Here is a 20731-nt window from a genome sequence, read left to right as displayed (position 1 = left end):
GAGATCCGTTTCTGTGTTTACAAGAGTTTGTATATTTATCAGAGAAAGTGGTGTTTGTGAGTAGTTCTTTTTCGTTTATCGTTGTGATGGAAAGGTATATATGTAATGGAAGTACAAATATTTATGCGTCCTAGAGCTTGACGTTATTCGACTGTAGTGTTTATTGTTCAGGCGTATTTTTACATGTGTTTTATAAAAAAAAAAAAAGGTCAAAAGAGCAAGTTGTGTGCTTTAATGACTGATAAAAAGATATGGCTATTTTCTTCCTCTTTTGGTTAATCACCAAGTCGAAAACTTGTAAGAATACATGGTAGTAAATGGTAATTAAAACGTACTTGTTCGTATCATGACGTAGATAGAAAAGGTTGAAAGTCTCTCTCTCTCTCTCTCTCTCTCTCTCTCTCTCTCTCTCTCTCTCTCTCTCTCTCTCTCTCTCTCTCTCTCGCCGAAAACAGAAGCTTTCATTGATACTCTCTCCCTAGAGAGAACTGCATGCATGCACGACCTTTGCCCTTTGAGAGTAGCATCGTGCAGAACGATAATATTTTTGAGGCTTTCGCTTTTGTGCTTCTGTATTTGTTATCTGGAACATAAAAGGGAGTAAATGGGTCGTTTGACGTCATTAAAGTAATGGTTCCCTCTCGCGATAATTAAGGCCGAGAATGAAAATGGAATGGAGACATAAACCTGGAATGCGAAGGTAAAACGGTGGTGCATTTCCCGTGCCAAATTGCAAACGACAAGCAGGCGCGCAAGCAGACACTGAAAGCCATTATCCTGCCTTATCTTAAGCAAAGTAATGCAGGTCGATGGCCAAGGAGAGAGCGTTGTGAAATCCACTGTCGTTAAACATAGGGATCCTGGAGCGTCCAGATGATGCTTTGACGTCCACAAAGAGCTATTAACCTCGCGCTTGCTTCAGAAGGCGGAAAGAACAGCTGACAGAGGAAAACGTCTTTCACTTAAAAAGTCACTCTTAAAGTTGGCTGGTTCTCTGTCCCCGGCAGCAGAGGGTACAAATTGCCGTTACTTCTCGCTTATTTTGGCTTTTCGTTCAAGTTTTCTGATTTAATGCAGCTTTCATGATAACATTATTTGTCTCTTGGGAGAATCGTTTTAAGCATTTTCACCCGCGATTTAGGAAGGGTCGAGTGACTGACTCAGATCAATATGCAGAAGTTAAATCATATTCCGTATCTTTCCAATAAGAGAGAAAGATAGTTACGTAAGTAAGGAGAGAGAGAGAGAGAGGTACATCATATTGACCTGTGATCTTTTGGCCTGAAATGCAGAAACAGCATTATTTTTGCGACTTCATTATTTCCCTCTCCAGCAATTACGTTCGAATCTGTTCACCTTCACTCTTTCCTCTCCCCCCCCCCCTTCTGTAATTTAATTCTACATCCGGCATCACCCACCTGAACGTACTAGGGTTATTTTTATTCATTTATTTTTTCTAGACCACTTTCTTTCGAAAGTTTAAATGAATTGTGGAAATTCCTTTTACCTTGAGATCTCTTGGCAAGTGGCTCTTGTGTTAATATTCTCACATCGGAACTAAATTGCATTGGCGTCCTCTTAGCTTATCTTTATTAGCATCAACCTAATTAGGTCTCAGGCTCAGTATCGTTGTTTGTAGTTTTTATCTTCCTTTAAATCGTCGGCGGTATTTTGCAAAAAAAAAAAAAAATTCAGATTATGCCCCGATTACGTAAAAAGACCACTTTGCCCGAAGTTGATTTTTATGGGATGCAGGGTAAGCCGATTAAAGGAATGTTTCGTCACAGCATCGATAAAGGAAATCTGAAGAAATTCTTGAATATAAATACTGTGAAATTACTTTTATCAGCATAATTGGCATCCTGTGATGGTTAACTTGCTTTCTGGAAAATGAAGCTTTACAGTCGACCGTTTGATTGGACGCTAGTCCTCTCTTTCGACAGCGATCAGAAAGCTGAACAGAGATCCGCTCAAAGCTAGCTGAATGAATTTGTGTGAATATTACAATCGCATCTTTCGGTTTTCTTGCTGGTAACTTGAAATACCAACATGCTGCAATAACGCAGATATTCATTTATCCACACACACACACGCACACACACACACACACACACACACACATCACGCCATCACTCATTGCTTCTAATAGCCTGCGCTCAACTTCCGACGTCCGACATGCCTCTGCTACTCTCTACTAACGGATGTCATTTTTCTCAACAACAACTATTTGTTAGTAAAAAAATAGGAAACAAAAAGTGCAGGAGGAAATTCCTCAAAGGAAATCCCTCGTTAAGGAATCCTTCAAAAGATCCTTCTTAGTAGAGTAACTTTTCTGTCGTTCAGTCACCAAACAGGATTAGTTTCTACGTCGTCGCTACTTCGCTCCCTCTGTTCTGTCTTCCTTGAGTGGATTTATTTGAAAGTGAATTCTTCTTCTTCTTTTTAACGTGCTGGTTTTCCCATTTGTATGGGGTAAGCACGATGCCTTCTTTTGAAGGACTTTGATTTGGCTTTGGGGTAGACTGTAGTCTCGATCGGCTGCCACGCCCTTCTTAATATCTTCCTTCCTTTCGTCCTCCCTGTAGGCACTTAAAAGACATATTCATTATGATGTAAGAACCTTTATATATATATATATATATATATATATATATATATATATATATATATATATATATATATATATATATATATATATATATATATATATATATATATATATATATATATATATATATATATATGTATGTGTGTATGTGTGTATGTATATATATATATATATATATATATATATATATATATATATATATATATATGTATGCATTACGTTCTTTTTATATTTCTAGTCCATGCATATGCCTCCCTAATGTTTTAAATGTATGTTACTCCTTTATGTATTATGCATGATATGTAATAACCAAAACTCGCCCGTCTGGCAGTAATGTCTCGCCAGCACGGGACTGCTGTTGCATACGTTGCATCCACATAACTGTACCTCTGTGAATTTGTATACTTCACTCAGACATTAAGAACCTATTTTGTATATTTCGATGTTCCGGACACACACACTCTTTATTCTCTCTTTGTATACATTTAATTTCTATCGACTTCAGAGACGGCTCGCTCCCTGTCGTTAACGAGGTCTTGAAAGAAAGTTTCCGTATTTCCTCTTACCTTGTCAACTGAAGTTGAAACTGTAAAAAGTAGGAGTGGAATTGGTTGTATGCTAATTGTCGTTGTTAAAGAATGAAAATTATGTATGAATTATTCTATCTTGACAGGGAACTTCATAGAAATAGTATTCAGGTTTCATTTTCTTTATTCGAAAGAATGAATCCGTTATTCACATGCTAATGTGCATCGGTGAAGATTTTGAAATGTAAGGCAGATGAGCCGGTTTACGTCCCAGCAATTTTAATCCGTATTTTGTGGTGCGTCGTAGCTTTTATTGCATTAGTAGCCTTGTTAACGGAGCCTTATTTGGAATGAAAATCTCTCTCTCTCTCTCTCTCTCTCTCTCTCTCTCTCTCTCTCTCTCTCTTGAGAGATGGAAACTACCATGTTGTAAGAACAAAACTAAAATCAGTTAAGTTTTTCGCCGTTTACATTGCATCGAAACACGGGGGGAGAAAGTTTGAGTCGCACTGACTTGACTCTCGCACGTCATATAAAGCAGTTTAAGTATCACAATTTAAAGAAAGAAATAGTTACAAGGATCTCAGCTGAGATTCATGAGTATTTGGCCAACGCCTTAGGTATCAGACAAAAAATTTTAATATTGTTGCTAATACTAATCACTTTATTGGTAGTAAGAAAATGAATAGTATAACAAATATTGTTAATGTCATTATTATTATTATTACTTGTATAACGATGGATGATGTATGTGTTCATGAAGCTTCAAAGTCTTTCGTGATAATATCGTTACAACAGAAAGTGTGATAGTTATTAAATAGCATGTGAAATTTTTGAATTTCACATTGAACGAATATAAAAGGCAATTTATGTTCATCGCGTTTGTTTTTCTGTATGTATATATATATATATATATATATATATATATATATATATATATATATATATATATATATATATATATATAAATATGTATATATAATATATATATATATATATGTACACACACACACACACAAGACACATATGTATGCATGGAAGCGGCTAAGAAGCGCTCAAAAAGACGATAATTCGCTTTTCATTTTAATAGACTTGTTAGAGACTTCCCAGCATGTATTTAGGTGTATTCCCAATAAAATATAGATTGAGAGAACCATTAGTGCTATTTACATCCTTTAAATTCAGAACCTGGATGAATCCATTGCACAGGAAACACATATGTACGCATACACACACAAACACACACACACACACACTTGAATTCAGCAAATATTTTGTGCCGAGGTTGCTAGCTGAGCTCCATGTCGTTTTCTCCCATGACAGCCACCCTCCGTGGTCTGCTAACTCCCAGGTACATAATTCATCATTTAATTCAACAGAAACACTTTAAGTTAAGACGAAATGTCCCAAATTGTGTGTGTAGGTTACAGAGCTTTCGCTTTCGAATATTGGGTAGCTCAAAATGCTTGGTATACATAGCATACCAACAGGTTGGTCAGAAATGATGTTTACAAACCAAGTAATTTTGATTGTAATGGCCATAATGCCCTCTTGACTCATGAGATATATATATATATATATATATATATATATATATATATATATATATATATATATATATATATATATATATATATGAATGTTTGTATGTAAGTTTGTAACTTTGTGCGCTATAGAAATTCGAACTGTGTGACCGATTTAGACAAAATTTGGCATGTGGCCATCATTTGACCTAACTTAGATAATAGGGTAAGTTTCAAACCCGTACCCCCGCCCCCTCCCCTTCCTTTGCAACTTATTTGGTAAATAAACTCTACGGGTTTATCGTACCTCATTTCATGTACTTGAGACTATAGAAATATATTATTGAGCTTTGCAGTGACCACAGTAATACCTGGATAAATGGGATAGACAGCACAGTAATATCTGGATAAAAGGGACAGTCACCATAGTAACACCTGGTTAAATGTGACAGACAGCACAGTAATACCTGGATACAAGGGACAGACAGTTCAGTAATACCTAGATAAAACGGCCAGTCACCATAGTAATACATGGATAACAGAGACACTCGCCACAGTAATACCTGGGTAAAATGGACAGACAGGAGAGTAATACCTGGTTAAAGGGGACAAACAACACAGTACTACCTAGTTAAAGGGGACAGACAACACAGTAATACCTGGTTAAAGGGGACAGCCAGCATAGTAATACCTGGATAACAGGGACAGTTACCACAGTAATACCTGGATAAAAGGGACAGGCAGTACGGTAATACCTGGTTAAAGGTGACAGACAGTACAGTAATACCTGGTTAAAGTTGCCAGACAGCACAGTAATACCTAGATAAAGGGAACAGTCACCACAGTAATACTTAGGTAAAAGGGACAGACAGACAACAGTAATACATGGATAAAACGGACAGTCATCAGAGTAATTCCTGGATAAAAGGGACAGTCATCACAGTAATACCTGGATGAAAGGGACAGATATTACAGTAATACCTGGATAAAAGGGGCAGTCACCACAGTAATACCTGTCAGTTCGCCCGCGACTGTTTGGAGGGTGAACATTTGTGTGAAAAACGTAGAACTGGCAGTCGGACCGTCAACACAAACCATTCTTCCTCACCCTCTCCTCCCCCTCCCCTTCCCCTCCCCTTTCCCCTCCCCTTTCCCTACACGTAGACTGTCATTCAGTTTTCCTGGGTGCAGTTAGTCAGCTAGGGTTATGTCATATATATATATAGTATATATATATATATATATATATATATATATATATATTATATATATATGTATATATATATATATATATATATGTGTGTGTGTGTGTGTGTGTGTGTGTGTGTGTGTAGGGTGGGTGTCCATAAAGTCTCTTTAAAATTTCTAAAAAAATAAAGTACAGAAGCCACTGTTGAGATATCTTAATCAAATTTGTTCTATGTACCAGCATTTATCAAAGTTTTTAAGCACATTGCATTTGTGTATTTCAGGTACCTTGTTGATGAAAGAGGTACTGTTAAATGAACCCTTAAAAAATGGCTACTCCTGTGTCTCATGGTTTATTGAAACAAAATCAGATGTGCAGACTCAGCAAAACTACAGAACTAAGTATGGAAGAGATCCACCGTCACGTCCGGCAGTTTGTGCATGGCACAAGAAATTTATGGAGACAGGGATAATGTTGGATAAAGGGAGGAGTGGACGACCAAGAAAATCTGAGGAAAACATCAATCGTATAAGACAAACCTTTGATCGTTCTCCTACAAAGTCCATCTGCTCTGCTGCCAGACACTTCCAGCTACCATGTTCAACAGTGCACAAAGTCCTATACAAGAACTTTCGATTTTACGCTTACAAAGTGCAACTCATACAGGCACTCGAGCCAAATGATAAACCAAGATGAAAAGAGTTTGCAGTTAACATGCAGGAACAAATTTCTGAGGATGAAACGTTTCTCAACCAAGTTTTAGTGATGAGGCAAATTTTCACATTTCAGGGAAACTAACACACATAATGTGAGAATCTGGGGGTGAGCACATCCTCATGTGACTAGAAAACGTCACCGAGATAGTTCAAAGGTGAATTTGTGGTGTGGGATTATGTACGATCGAATTATTGGTCCATTTTTCTTCGACGAGACATCAATTACTGCAGATGTTTTGACTGAATATGTGGCACCATAACTAGATGACCTTCAACCAACCATCATGTTCCAGCAAGATGGTGCACCACCACATTGGGGACTGCATGTTCGTGGGTTCCTAAATCAAACATTTCCAGACCGGTGGATTGGAAGGGATGGCCCACTTCCCTGGCCACTTCGTTCACCAGATATTACTCCCTTGGACTTCTCATCACTGATCTCAAGCAAAGGATCATTGACGCCTTTGCCACTATTGATGAGGCTATGCTACAGAGAACATGGCAAGAAATCGAGTACCGTCTTGATGTGCTTCGTGCAGCTAGTGGTGCCCATATAGAGGTGTATTAAATAAAGCAAAAGACTTCAATATTTACTCCTCATTTTGTAATAATTTCCACAAATTTGTCTCGTCATTTGCTTTTGTAATATATTTTTTAAACTGGAAAGAGGTTTTATGGACAACCTGTAGTCACATCCATACATGCCTTTTCACTTATACCTACAGTATAGGGGGCGTGTTTGTGTATATTGAGTACGAGGTAATGATGATGATGAATAAGTGTATTTTGTAAATGATGATAATATACCATTGCTCCCCTGGCCAAGAGTTATCTTCGCTGAGACATAAAAAGCTGGAATTGGGTCCTTTGATGCCCTAACTCATTAAATGAGATGATCGAGTGTCGGGGAAACCGCTTTTATCTCGCGCTCTAATTTGTTCCGTGAAATATATTTCTACTTCCATTGCGCTTTTTAGTTGTTTTTATTTGGCTTTCAAAAATGACGTCGGAGAATTTTCCAGGTCTTCTTTTACCTCGGCCTTCGGTTGGTATTTCGCTCGAGATCGTTCCGTTTCGTAGTCGCCTCTTGATGCTAAAAATAATGCGGCAATTTTGGTTTGAAAGTTGGTTATTTTTCCCACTAGAAGCAGGTAATTGAGTTGATTTTCATTCCCAGCGAATGGGAAGTGTAATCGAATTAAAAGATGTGTTGGATGCGGCGGAATTTAGAATTACACATCATATTTAGTAAAATATTCCTGCGTGCGGTGCAGGAATATTAATGATAATAAGAAATGTTGGGGGTTTATTTTCTTCTTGATTCTCAGTAATTACTCAGAAATTTTCATCGACGTTCGAGTTCTTTTTTAGAAACTTCCCTTTCGGGTTTGTTTGGCCGCGCTTCGCTGCTAAGTTAATCTTTTAGAGCCTACCCACTCTCCTGTTAGTAAATATTTAACAGCCTCTCTCTCTCTCTCTCTCTCTCTCTCTCTCTCTCTCTCTCTCTCTCTCTCTCTCTCTCTCTCTCTCTCACACACACACACAAGACATGTGCATAATTTAGACAACGAACTGTATCGCTTTTAATTCTCCCTTGATATTTCAGGTTCTCAAGGGAAATAGGTTTCTCTCCATTTCTTGAGTTCTAGTTATCTTATAATTCCTGTGCTGTGCCTGGCATACTGTTAATTGTTCTCAACGTTTTCATTTACAGTTAAAGCCACTTTGTCGAAAAAACTAACTAGGGTTGTGGTGTTTATTTGTTTTGTTTCTCAATATTCCAGGTATACTGCTGGCCGAGTTGGTGTGGGTTATCCTAGGCGTGGTATGGTTAAGCCAACACTATCAGACATGCACATCACAGACTGCTAAAGACGCCATTCTTGGTAAGTAAAACTTCAAACAAGTTTTATTACTTAGACGTCTTGTACTCAAAATAATCTTTTCGCTATTTGTAAAGACATTTTGATTGCTTCTTCACTCTCGACTGATTCGCTGATCTCTTTTCGCATGTATGTTGTCTTTTATTAGTAAATTGTTGTATGTCAATACAAGAACATACATTATGATCGTAGATGAGATTGTAAGTGCGATTGAGTGAACTATACCCACAGAGCTACCCGGGCAACATTGTGTTTGGGCATTCTGTTTGGGAATAAAATTATTATCCTCAATTAAGGGAGTAGAATGATTGTTAGAAAGACTGTTTTACATAAGAGAATGTAACCACCAAGATTTTCTGCTGAAGAGCGTTCAGGAGAGTTGGTGTAGGTCGTTATTCTGCAGATTTCATATGTGATGAGCATCTCTGTAACATCTCTTGCATATGCCTAGCTACCTTCCTTGCTTCACCTACACTATCATTTGCCTTTTCTCCCTCCTACCAGCAGGTTCAGTTTTTATATTATATTATTATTATTATTATTATTATTATTATTATTATTATTATTATTATTATTATTATTATTATTATTATTGATTCATGTTTAATATTCTTATTATTATTTTGGCTTTTATATTTTGAATCTTATTATATCTATTTATTCACAAGGATCTTATCAAGGATATTCCATACAGTGCCAAGGATTCTCAGAACTCGTGTAGTGAATTAACAAATTTCTCTTAAACCCGACTGAACATTCTTCGCAAAATGACGCATATTTCATAGTAACAAAGACCAAGTGCAGTCGAATGTTTTATTCAACCTCCGACAAAATCTTGCCCCTCATCCTAAGGTATTTCTTAAATGTCCTAGAAGGGATAACTTATAACGGGTAGCCCGGGTTACCACACGAAGGGATGCCCTTCGCTTCATTTTAACTTAGTGATTCATGACTGTTACCAGAAGTCACAAGTAACCCCCAGACTGTGCAGTATTACGGCATGCAGTTCAGGATTGTATAATTTAATTATCTTACTAGCTGGTCCGCTGGTATAATGGTTAGTGTTACGGTACGCCACTCAAATGTCGCGGGGTCGCGTCTCCCCAAGGGCAATGAAAAACGCTGGCTTTGTATCATGATCAGTTACTGCTACAGTGTGGGGTCTGCGGTGGGAGGTTGAAATCAACATTCTTTGGAAACTTGAATTTCAAGTCATTGGCCCCAGTATGCTTGTTCCATGTGAATAAGTTTCATTTGCTGAAATAATAATAATAATAATAATAATAATAATAATAATAATAATAATAGCCCTAAATGCTAGATATTCCCTATACCATACTGCATGCTTGAACCCAGCGAAAGGTAGCTTCAACCCCTCTTGTGATGGAAGTCGACTAAAACTGATACTTCTAACTAACATGAACTTATATAGTACTTCTCACTTTGAAGGTCAAGTAAAATAAACTTTCAACTCCGTGATGGAAGCAACTAACATTAACTTCTTTTGTTTAAGGATAAATAGACAATATCGTTTTAAAAATAAAATAAATACTTAGATATTTTAAGTACCTATAACCACTTATAATTACAACATACGTACAAGATCTAAATATAGTTGAATTCCTTTATTGGGGATTCTACTGACTTTGGATTTTGTCCACGTATTTTGATTCTGTGTGAATATACGTACTTATTTTATATTTTAAAAATTTTCTAAATATTTGAAACTTAGGTCTTCAGGGTAAGAAAAATGTTTTCGAAATTAAAATCCGAATGCGTTCCACACATACGAGTACAATGACATATATATATTTTATATATATATATATATATATATATATATATATATATATATATATATATATATATATATATATGTGAGTGTGTGTGCAAATGTACGTAATTATTTTATATTTAAGCTTTCTATATATTTGAAACTTAGGTCTTCAGGGCTAGTAAAATGTTTTCGGAGTTAAAATCGAAGTACTTTCCACACATACGAGTATAATATATACATACATACATATATATATATATATATATATATATATATATATATATATATATATATATATATATACATATATATATGTATATCTCACACATTACAACAGGTGAAAAATAAGAGACTGGGTGTAGGTCCTGACCGGTTTCAACTTTATTTCCAGTGGCTTGGAAAGAAAGTCGAAACTGGTCAGGACCTACACCCCGTCTCTTATTTTTACTTACATGGTAATGTGTGATAAATGAATCACGTACAAAAGCGATTATAATCATCATCATCATATATATATATATATATATATTATAATATATATATATATATATATATATATATATATATATATATATATATATATATATATGTGTGTGTGTGTGTGTGTGTGTGTGTGTGTGTGTGTCGTGTGTGTATGTGTGTGTCCATGTGTTCGTGTGTGTGTGTATGTATGAAAATGAGAACGCTATTTGATACTAAATGAGAGAGGGAAAGAGGAGAGAAAATAAAATGATGATTGAAGAGAAAACGGAGATTGGAAAGGGAAGTGTGAAATTCTCACCTGATATTAGGAAATTTAAGAGAGAGAGAGAGAGAGAGAGAGAGAGAGAGAGAGAGAGAGAGTGAGGTGGGGGGACTTGAAATTGGATCATTCCTAAATCACAACCTACAGATGATAAGATCTGTTTTTATTTCAGGCAGTCGATCCTTAAATACACGGAAACTATTATAAAGCGAATGCCCTAATTATACGATATTGGATTTTTTTTCCAAGTTAGTTACATAACAGTTAGTCTCTCTCTCTCTCTCTCTCTCTCTCTCTCTCTCTCTCTCCTCTGCCTTAGTAACTAATAGATTTTTCTTCTTGAAAATGACTTTTCTTTTTCACTATCCACGGTGGTTTAACCATTAAAGAAAAATCCCAACGAGTGCATCCTTTCCACTACACTAGTGTTTATTCTGTAACGAGAGTGAAAATTTTCTTCGGACTTCAGGAATTGTTTGAGAAGGTCCTTCTGGAGGACCCTTACAGTGCATTTACTGTGTCGTCAGTCAACAGTTCACGTGATTGAATTCTGGAAAGAAATCGTCGGGGCAAACCTCAAAGTTTTTTAGGGGAACTTTCAATTGATATTCGATTGTTCTAGTTGCAATGTTTTTGGCTCCTGTGCTGGTGCCACAGGACCTGGGCCTTTTTCTCCGTTTTGAGGTTTTGATAGAGCGAAAGCTTTTTACTAAGAGTTTGTAGTTGTCATTGTTGTGATGGGCTTCTGATGAAAATAGCTCCTCGTTGGACGAGTCAGTAGAGTTACCGGCTAGCACTCTGCTAGGCCCGAGTTCGAGTCTCCGGACGGCCAATGAAGAATTAGAGGAATTTATTTCTGGTGACAGAAAATCATTTCTCGGTATAATGTGGTTCGGATTCCACAATAAGCTGTAGGTCCCGTTGCTAGGTAACCAGTTGGTTCTTAGCCACGTAAAATAAGTCTAATCCTTCGGGCCAGCCCTAGGAGAGCTGTTAATCAGCTCAGTGGTCTAGTTAAACTAAGGTATACTTAACGTTTTTCTGATGAAAATGTCTGGGCGTGTTTCATATTGGTCTGTCTTTTGTGTGTTTTTATGTTCTCAAAGTCCTTTTAGGAGTCGTGTACGTGTGATCTTTTAGAATAAGTTATTTTCTTAGGACTAATGTTTACAGAATAGCGTGGTACGTATAAATGCTTCTTAGGCTCACGTGTTAACCTGTTTGTTAATTTTTGCAGTTAGTGCGCTTTAATGTAGGAAGTTCGGCAGGACACTAGGCGCCTGCTGTGGTATAACTTCAAAGGAAACTCAAGTCTGTTCGGTAGAGTCTGAGATAAGGAACTTGATCCGTGATAGCACTGGGTCCGCCTATGGCCTATGACACTACCTCTTTACCACCTTCGTAGTTATAAGTTAAAGAACGAAAATGAGCACTTACTCTAACCAACCTACTTGTCTCTGAAACGCAGTTCAGTAATTTTAACTAGACTGTCCAGAAATCATTGGAAATTTTGGATGTTTCAATTGTAACTGTGTATTTTGTGGTCACGAGTTAACTGTAGGATCTTGAATTTCCTTTCTTTGATGTTATTCAGCTAAAAATAGTTCTTTTAAGTTTAATTGTTATTTTCTGCCTCTGCTATTTTTCTCAAAGCTTTACAAACATGGTTTTTACAGTCTTCTCGTCATAAATCTTTGCTATCTTTTATTTTGCTGATGTTCATTATACGGGAGACTTCAAACGAACAGACTTTGATTAGCTCCATTTCAACTTTGCTAATGTGGGCGGCTTTGAGACTCACCTTTTTATTTTTTTTTAGTGATGAAACAAATAGTCAACACCAGACTCCCTCTCACAACCTATTGACCATGCATCCATTAATTTTTGTCTTTCCTTTACTGCTAATCCTTCTTATCAGAATGAAATATTTCCCTTCTTTTGGTCCTCTCGCCACTCTTTCTTGTTTGTAATGTATACCATGACTTTTCCCTACCAATTCCTTTTGTGCAGTGCCAGTTATGACACTTTGGGAGTGTCTTGCAACCTGAGTTATGAGCAGTTTTGTTCTTGATTACTGAAATACATTTCCCCTGCGTTGTTTGTACATACTCCTCTTTTTAACTTTGGCTTGACCACTCCTATCTCTTTGGCCATGCATATATGAAAGTAGCAATATTAGTTGTCCTTTGCCTCTCCTTTGTAGTTACTTGTGTTTTTTTTAAATATGCTCTGAATCACTCTATTTTAATTCAAATGAAAAGTTACCACTACACAAAGATATATGATATCCTTATCATCCATGACACTGATCATTTCTAAAGAAAGTTCTTTGTATATGTAAGCCAGTTATCCTCCTCTCCAAGGGAGCTATTACGTGCCCCACATATGTAAAGGCTATCATTTCTCAACAAATTTTTCTCTTAGTGCGTCAAAGGGTCTGATTCTCCCTATGTATCCTATGTCCACTCGTTAGTTCTATAGAGCTTTGATATTGCAGACCAATAAAGCATGTAACCTAGATCATATTTCCGAAACGCGCTCCAGGCGCTACATGGTACCATCTTTTTCACCTATTTTTTAATTCATACATTTCCTCATTCTCTTGGAAACATGAATCAGATCAACCCATTCAAAAAAAAAAAGCACCACCCTGCGCGGTAATATTTACAACTGATAAATTATTAAAGAGTTTACCGAGCTCTCTTTTTTAAAAATGCCCGTATTGCTACTCTATCCAATTTTTATCCTTTGTATTTCCATGTTTGCTCGTAAGATCCATAGGAATTTGGTACCAACACAGACGAGTTAAGTAATATAAGTTCTGCAAAGAAAGATCCACTGGGTACCCAAACATTTTATATTCCTTGTCCTTCTCCCGCTATCCTGTGTCTGTTCAAGTTCATCTTTCATCATCTGTCAGCTTAGGTCTTGAGAGCACATCTGAAGCTGATTTGTAGGTCCTTGTAGGCTAAACAGGATTCGGTTGAAATCCCTTTTTTTCGTGATACTTGTCATCCTGAACCACGTCTCACGAAGTATGCTTTTTTTCATAGGACAATTAAAACTCTTACAAAACCCAGACAGTTGGTGTGAGGGAGCACCATATGGAGTTCCCATTGTTCTTCAAAGGGATGCTTGGAGATCTTTTCCCAAATTTAGCACATGTTATTTTTACTATCTTCTAGTAGTATTTTACCTACCTATTTGTACAATATAATCCATGTTCCACAAGTTTATATGTTCTGATTGTCATAGTTACTGATCAGTTTCCATCCTTCCATTGTGTTCTAAGATTGCCATCTAAAGGCTCTTACGTAAACATTGTAATTTTGGTATTGAAGGGTATGTAACTGATTTCGTTTAGAAGGTTTATTTTTAATAATGACAACAGGGATTTTTACCAGTGGTTTGAGCGAACCTGCACCCATTTTGAATGGTGCTCTTCCTTGTCACTTTTACTTTTCACTTGCGGCGTGATTGTTGGTCTAGAAATAAAGCGGTACAGTATGCAGATGATGCTGATCTTGTTGCTGTAATGTGCTTCACCAAAATGAGAAATGAACTTGCAGCTGCCTTCAGCATCGATCCGGAATGGGTCAAGAACTGGCGTCGTTTGTGGGGTAAGAGCCTCAACTCTCGCTAAACTCAGGCTTTATACGTAACTCAATCTAAGACCATTTTTATATAACACGAGTCTCTGTGCACAGATAATACTGTATCAAATTTGGAGATATCTTCGTCTCCATCCTTCCTGTGTTTGCTACTCCACAAAAGTAATATATTATCTTATGCTATCAGAGAGCCAGTGGTTACCAAAAGTTTAAGTAAATCAGCCTCATTTGGAATGCCGTGATCTGGTTAGATGGCTTCCTTCTCACAACAAGACCCGTCCAGCGATCGGCATAAACATTTCAACTAATCAGCTTTTGTCAGAATAAGGTGTGATAGATCCACTCAGTGATTAAGTAAATGCATTGCTAGTTCAGTTAACATTTATATCAGGTTATGTGTGTGGGTGCATGTATGTGAGTGCGTATGTTTGTATACATATAAATTAAAATGAATGTAGAATGTGAAATGAATAACCTGATATGATAAATATTAATTGAAGTAGCAGCGCATTTACTTAATCACGGGGTGGGTCTATCACACATTCTGGCAATAGCTGGTTAGATGAAATGTGTGTGTATGTATATACATGTGTATATATACACATATAATTTATGTATAAACATATATGTGTATACATATATATGTGTATATATATACGCATATGTATACACACATATATATACATATATGTATATAATATATACATATATGTATATATACGTGTGTATGCTAATAAAACTCAATGCATACCATTTTATATATTTTCTGCTGTAAAACAACGCTGTTTTACAGTTACGAAATCACAGGCACACATCGAGAACAGACCAGCCTCTTTTACCTCTGGCTCTACATCTATAATTATTAAAAATGAAAGTACTTAGGTTACATAACGTCAGTTTGCGTACCAAGTGCTTGTACTTACGTCTCGGCTCCAGATTATATTACCGTCATGCTTAAAATATGATTTTACACACACGCAAGCACACACACACACTCACACACATATATATATATGTGTGTGTGTGTATGTGTGTATTTATGTAATACATATACTGTATATGTATCTGTAAAATTGCATTTTACAACCCGGGTTATAAAAATTTTTTATTCCGTCACCTATATTTATTCGTTATCGGTTTTCCGTATTCTTTGTGTACTTAAATACAAACTTCCTCATGTTTTCAGTTCTTCCCAAACCAAAGCAAATGTAGGTTACCAGCAATTGATGATACAAGTTACTCATTTTTTGTGTAAATTCTGTGCAGAGATCTTCTATTATTCTTTCATATGATTTAGGAAAGAAGAAATAAGACCCTGTTTACTCTATAAAACATATTAACTGTTTTTACATTCGTGTATGTTTATTTTTATTCATTTCCTCTCACTATGGTTTGAGAGTTCAGCAGTTTCACTGTAAGTGTTGAAGGAACAGTTTCATACACATAGTGGAGAGCTTCTTTTGTCATGCAACTGATTACCGGCTGACGGTCACACGGTCGATTTCTCCAAAATTTCGGGATGCCCCTCCGGAAATTCCTTCATCAGTTCATGTTCTGTCTCCAAAATAGGGGGTTTACTTTAGAAGCCTTATGCCATTGTGGAATGGATAAGGAGAGAGAAGCATTCATTTGTCAGATATCTTATGAAATGTAAAGAAAAAGAGACCTCGCTGATACCATTTCATACGAGACATTGGTCCGGGGAAATCATTTTGATGACTCCTGGGGGCACTGCCTTTTTTTCTGCTGACGGATTGATGGATTTCTCGTCTGATTGAATCTCCCAGTCTGCAGGCTTATGTGACCCAGCAAGTCCTGCGTTTTGGCCATATTCCTGAATTTTGTGGTCGGGTCTAATCGAATTTTGTTTTTTCCCGGATAATACAATTAGATTGGAATATGAAGAAATTTAGCTCAGTTCCTTACATAATTTTGCGGTCTTATATATCTCGATTAAATGAAATATACAGTGTATATATATATATATATATATATATATATATATATATATATATATATATATATATATATATATATATATTATATATATATATATATATATATATATATATATATATATATATATATATATATATATATTTATATATATATATATATATATATATTTATATATATATATATTATATATATATATATATATATATATATATATATATATATATATATATATATATATATATATATATATATATACATATTTATATATATATATATATATATATATATGTATATATATATATATATATATATGTATGTTACCAGAAATGACGTAACGTCGGTACTTACCCGTTACTGAAAGTCGGGTCGTCTTCCCACTAGTGGTAGCCATGCTGATGACCGAGCCGGAGGGACTGCTGGCCGTACTCCGGCACTCATTCACCCTGCATTCTCTCTCTCTCTCTCTCTCTCTCTCTCTCTCTCTCTCTCTCTCTCTCTCTCTCTCTCATAGGACTACAGCGAAAGACACTTTACCCAAAATAATTTATTTAACAAAATTTAACATGACTAAATGGCACGGAAAATATTAAAATGTGCGTCAATCTTGACAAAACTCAATTGCAAGAAAGGAGCAATGGTTTTAAAATGTTAGATCCCAGTTTCCCAAAAAGCTATCCCAAAGCATAGTCATATTTTATAACTTGCACAGGTCAAAACATGTGTCAGGGTCTAGTTCATCCCCCATTGAATACAATCTCGACCTCTTTACTCAGCGAAACGTATGAAGAAGACAATCAAGATCTTTTAGTTTCTCAAATACAAAAATGCAAAACAATGGGAATTCTTCCCACGTTACTCAAAAACAAAATACATATTACAGAAATGGAGGAAACAAAATACAAAAAAATGCAAAAATGAGAATTCCTCGCACGTTACTCAAAAACAAAGTAGAGTTTGGTAAATAGGTGAGCTCCTTACCTCCAAACTACAGTGTGTCAGTCAGTTCAAGTACTGAGTACTGCACACACACACACACACACACACACACAGGTCTCTAACTTTTGAGACCTGCGGTAAAGTTCCAGGTTGGTCTTACAATGAATCTCTTTACCCCATTTCATCCCATCACTTTTCGGGACCCCGCCCCAAAAGACACGCACAAACACACATCCTCACCGTAACCTGGATACTTCCGGCGTACGTACATGCCGTGTCAGGTCACAAGGTCCCATGCTTCGAAAAAGTGTGACACCGTCCTTACTTAATGAGGAAATGCGTCATAAGCTCGCTAAGCATTCCTCAAGAGATTTTAGGATAGTTTCTCTCCACTTGTTAATTCAACATCCGTTGTTTCAGATATACAGTATATGTATACATATATATATATATATATATATATATATATATATATATATATATATATATATATATATATATATATATGTATACAGTTAGAAAGAGAGAGAGAGAGAGAGAGAGAGAGAGAGAGAGAGAGAGAGAGAGAGAGAGAGAGAGAGAGAGAGAGAGACTGACAAACAGATAGTGTTCTGAATAATGCAGGAGTGGAGGAAGTTTAATGTAATTATAAAACTGCATGGGCAATTAAAAGCTTGAAAAATGGAAAGTCGCCAGTTTAAGAGCCATGGAGATGATCTTATGAATGAGAGGCTGACTATATGTGTAAAGTATATCTGGATAAGAAAAAAGTTAAATTAAAATAGGTTTAAAGAAAATTTGTGCGTGTAAAGAAAAGTGATAGTAGGGATATAATAAAGTAAACTGAGGTAGATTTATTGCATGATTTTGATTGAGAAAGTGAGACAATTGTTAGAGAGACTAATAGAAAAGAACACTGGGGATTTAAATGAGTAATTGATTGTGTGAATTGTTTATTTTTTAAGTTTTCTGAGAAGTTTCATCTTACAGGAGAAAGCACTTGTCATAATATGTTTCTAAGAGAGTAAATGGTTTGGTGTAAAAGCTAGTCTGAAACAAGGCTGTGTTCTCTCTGTGTCTTTTTACTGTTTGTTTTGATAAGTTATGTTACAAGTCAGGAAAAGGACTGATGTATATGCAGAGATGTTGGGTATGAATAGGGTTCGTAAATGAAGTTCGGAAAGCTAGAATTGAACATGATCAAGAGTAATGTTAGGGAGTAAATGGATAACTCGGAGATGCAGCAGTAGATATTGGTATAAATGCTGGAAGAATAGGAGCAGTTGACTCGCGCAGGTATGTGGTGTGAATGTTGAGTACGAAGGTGAGTCACAGAATATATGAAGCATGAAAGGCAGCAGATTCTTTGCAAAAGATTTGTTAGAGGAGAAAAGTGTGAACAGAAGCAGGCATTGTACTGTATGAAGGAGTTGCAAGGCTAACTCTCCTTTTGTGAAAGTAAAATGTGGTTGCTGAATGTGAATGAGAAGTGGAAACGTGCAAGTTGTTGAGATCAATTGTTCATGTGTAAGAGAAGTGCTCGTAGATGGTGTGGTCATGTGGAGAGAATGAGGTATTGAAGTATATTAAAACAAAACTGTAGTTCAGAGGCATTATGAGGTAGGAGGAAAGGCAGACATAGAATGTGCTGGCTTGACGAAGCGAAACGGCTGATGGAACGGAAGATAAAGTGATTGGTGCATGTACACAGAGTGGATTTGTTGCACAGCTAAGTCTTCTGATGAGGTTTACAGAGAGGGTGAGGATACTTTTACAGTTAATAGATAATTGTGGCTGTGGTTTTTCTTACCTTTTATGTGCCTAACTATGTAATATATATATATATATATATATATATATATATATATATATATATATATATATATATATATATGTGTGTGTGTGTGTGTGTATATATATATATATATATATATATATATATATATATATATATATATATATATATATATATATATATATATATATATAAACAGAATTTTCGAGCTCATAGCTATTCCTTGGAAAGTTCGGTTTACACGAAAATGGATTGGATTTCATACTACCGTATCTCCATTACAAAATTGAATATTGGAAATACGATGAAATAGTTTTGCGAACATTCCTCGTAAATCTTTATATCCTCTGCTGGGATATAAAATGTTTTATTGAAAGTCATCTCATGAAATTTCCATTTTGATTACTTTACACAAGAAGTTATGTCCATAGAAAAGTGTTTGTGTAGTTACAAAAGTGTTTAAAAAAAAAAAAAAAGTCGATATAGACGTACGCATGCGTGCTCTCTTACTAACAAAAAATTACCGCTGCGGATAAAATTGCAGGTTAATGTTAGTAGTTTCTACTTTAAATATATGATTAGCAATTTTTTGGAGTATGTGTTGGTGTCTTCGGTTAACGAATTTAAACTTTTCAAATGTTCCAACGCCACAACGAGAAAAATAAAGAGTTCGGGCCATCGGTGGAAAAAAGCTATGTTGGAACCTGTTTTTTGAGTAAGTAGATGAAAAAGTATCCTAATAAAATTTAACGTAAATAGCACTTAACGGATCCATGTCTATAAAGCGACCAGATTGCGACGAACTTCTACACACGTTAAGTTAAATCCAGTAGTCCATCGTAACTTCCTCACGTAGGTGAAACCAGCACCATCTCTATACTGAAAAAGTGTGAAGAGTGAGGGGCGATAGATTTTGAATTTGACTGTATGTGTTCTTAAATTTCTTGGCCGTGTGAGTGCTATAACATGAACCATTGTCCGTCCTAACTCAGGTTCGAATCTGGCCCGGCCGAAGCCTTTCTTCATTTTATTCCCAAATTCGGATCTTATGAGTATGTGAGTATGGGGGAGAAAAAATCAAAGTTCATGAAACTGGTATTTACACAATACCAATAACTGCAAATGTAAATTTGAAATGAAAGTAAGAATTTCAAATTTTGATATATATATATATATATATATATATATATATATATATATATATATATATATATATATATATATATATATATATATATATATATATATATATATATATATATATATATATATATATATATATGTATATTCAAATTACATATGTATCTCTTTTTACGAGATACATATGTAATTGTAATAGCCACAATGCCCTCTTAACTTTCTCGAATTCTTCGCGCTTTTTTGGATACGCTTGTCACTACAAAGCCTTAAGATCCAAGTGTAAGAAATATGAAGAAATTCTGATGTGCGGTGGCGGGAAACG

The 20731-nt window shown here is 35.8% G+C and overlaps 1 protein-coding gene across 1 annotated transcript in view; it reads left to right on the top strand.

Annotated features, from left to right (window-relative positions):
- LOC136833467 (diacylglycerol lipase-alpha-like) overlaps window positions 1–20731 on the top strand; it is a 213395-nt gene that overhangs the window by 53340 nt on the left and 139324 nt on the right. Inside the window, 1 exon segment of the mRNA XM_067095662.1 lies at window positions 8348–8449. Within this exon segment, the coding sequence (XP_066951763.1) occupies window positions 8348–8449 (102 nt within the window).

Source organism: Macrobrachium rosenbergii, chromosome 51, assembly GCF_040412425.1.
Source record: "Macrobrachium rosenbergii isolate ZJJX-2024 chromosome 51, ASM4041242v1, whole genome shotgun sequence".
Classification (NCBI taxonomy): domain Eukaryota; kingdom Metazoa; phylum Arthropoda; class Malacostraca; order Decapoda; family Palaemonidae; genus Macrobrachium; species Macrobrachium rosenbergii.
The sequence above is the reverse complement of the archived record's forward strand: the minus strand, read 5'-3'. Positions and strand labels throughout refer to the sequence as shown.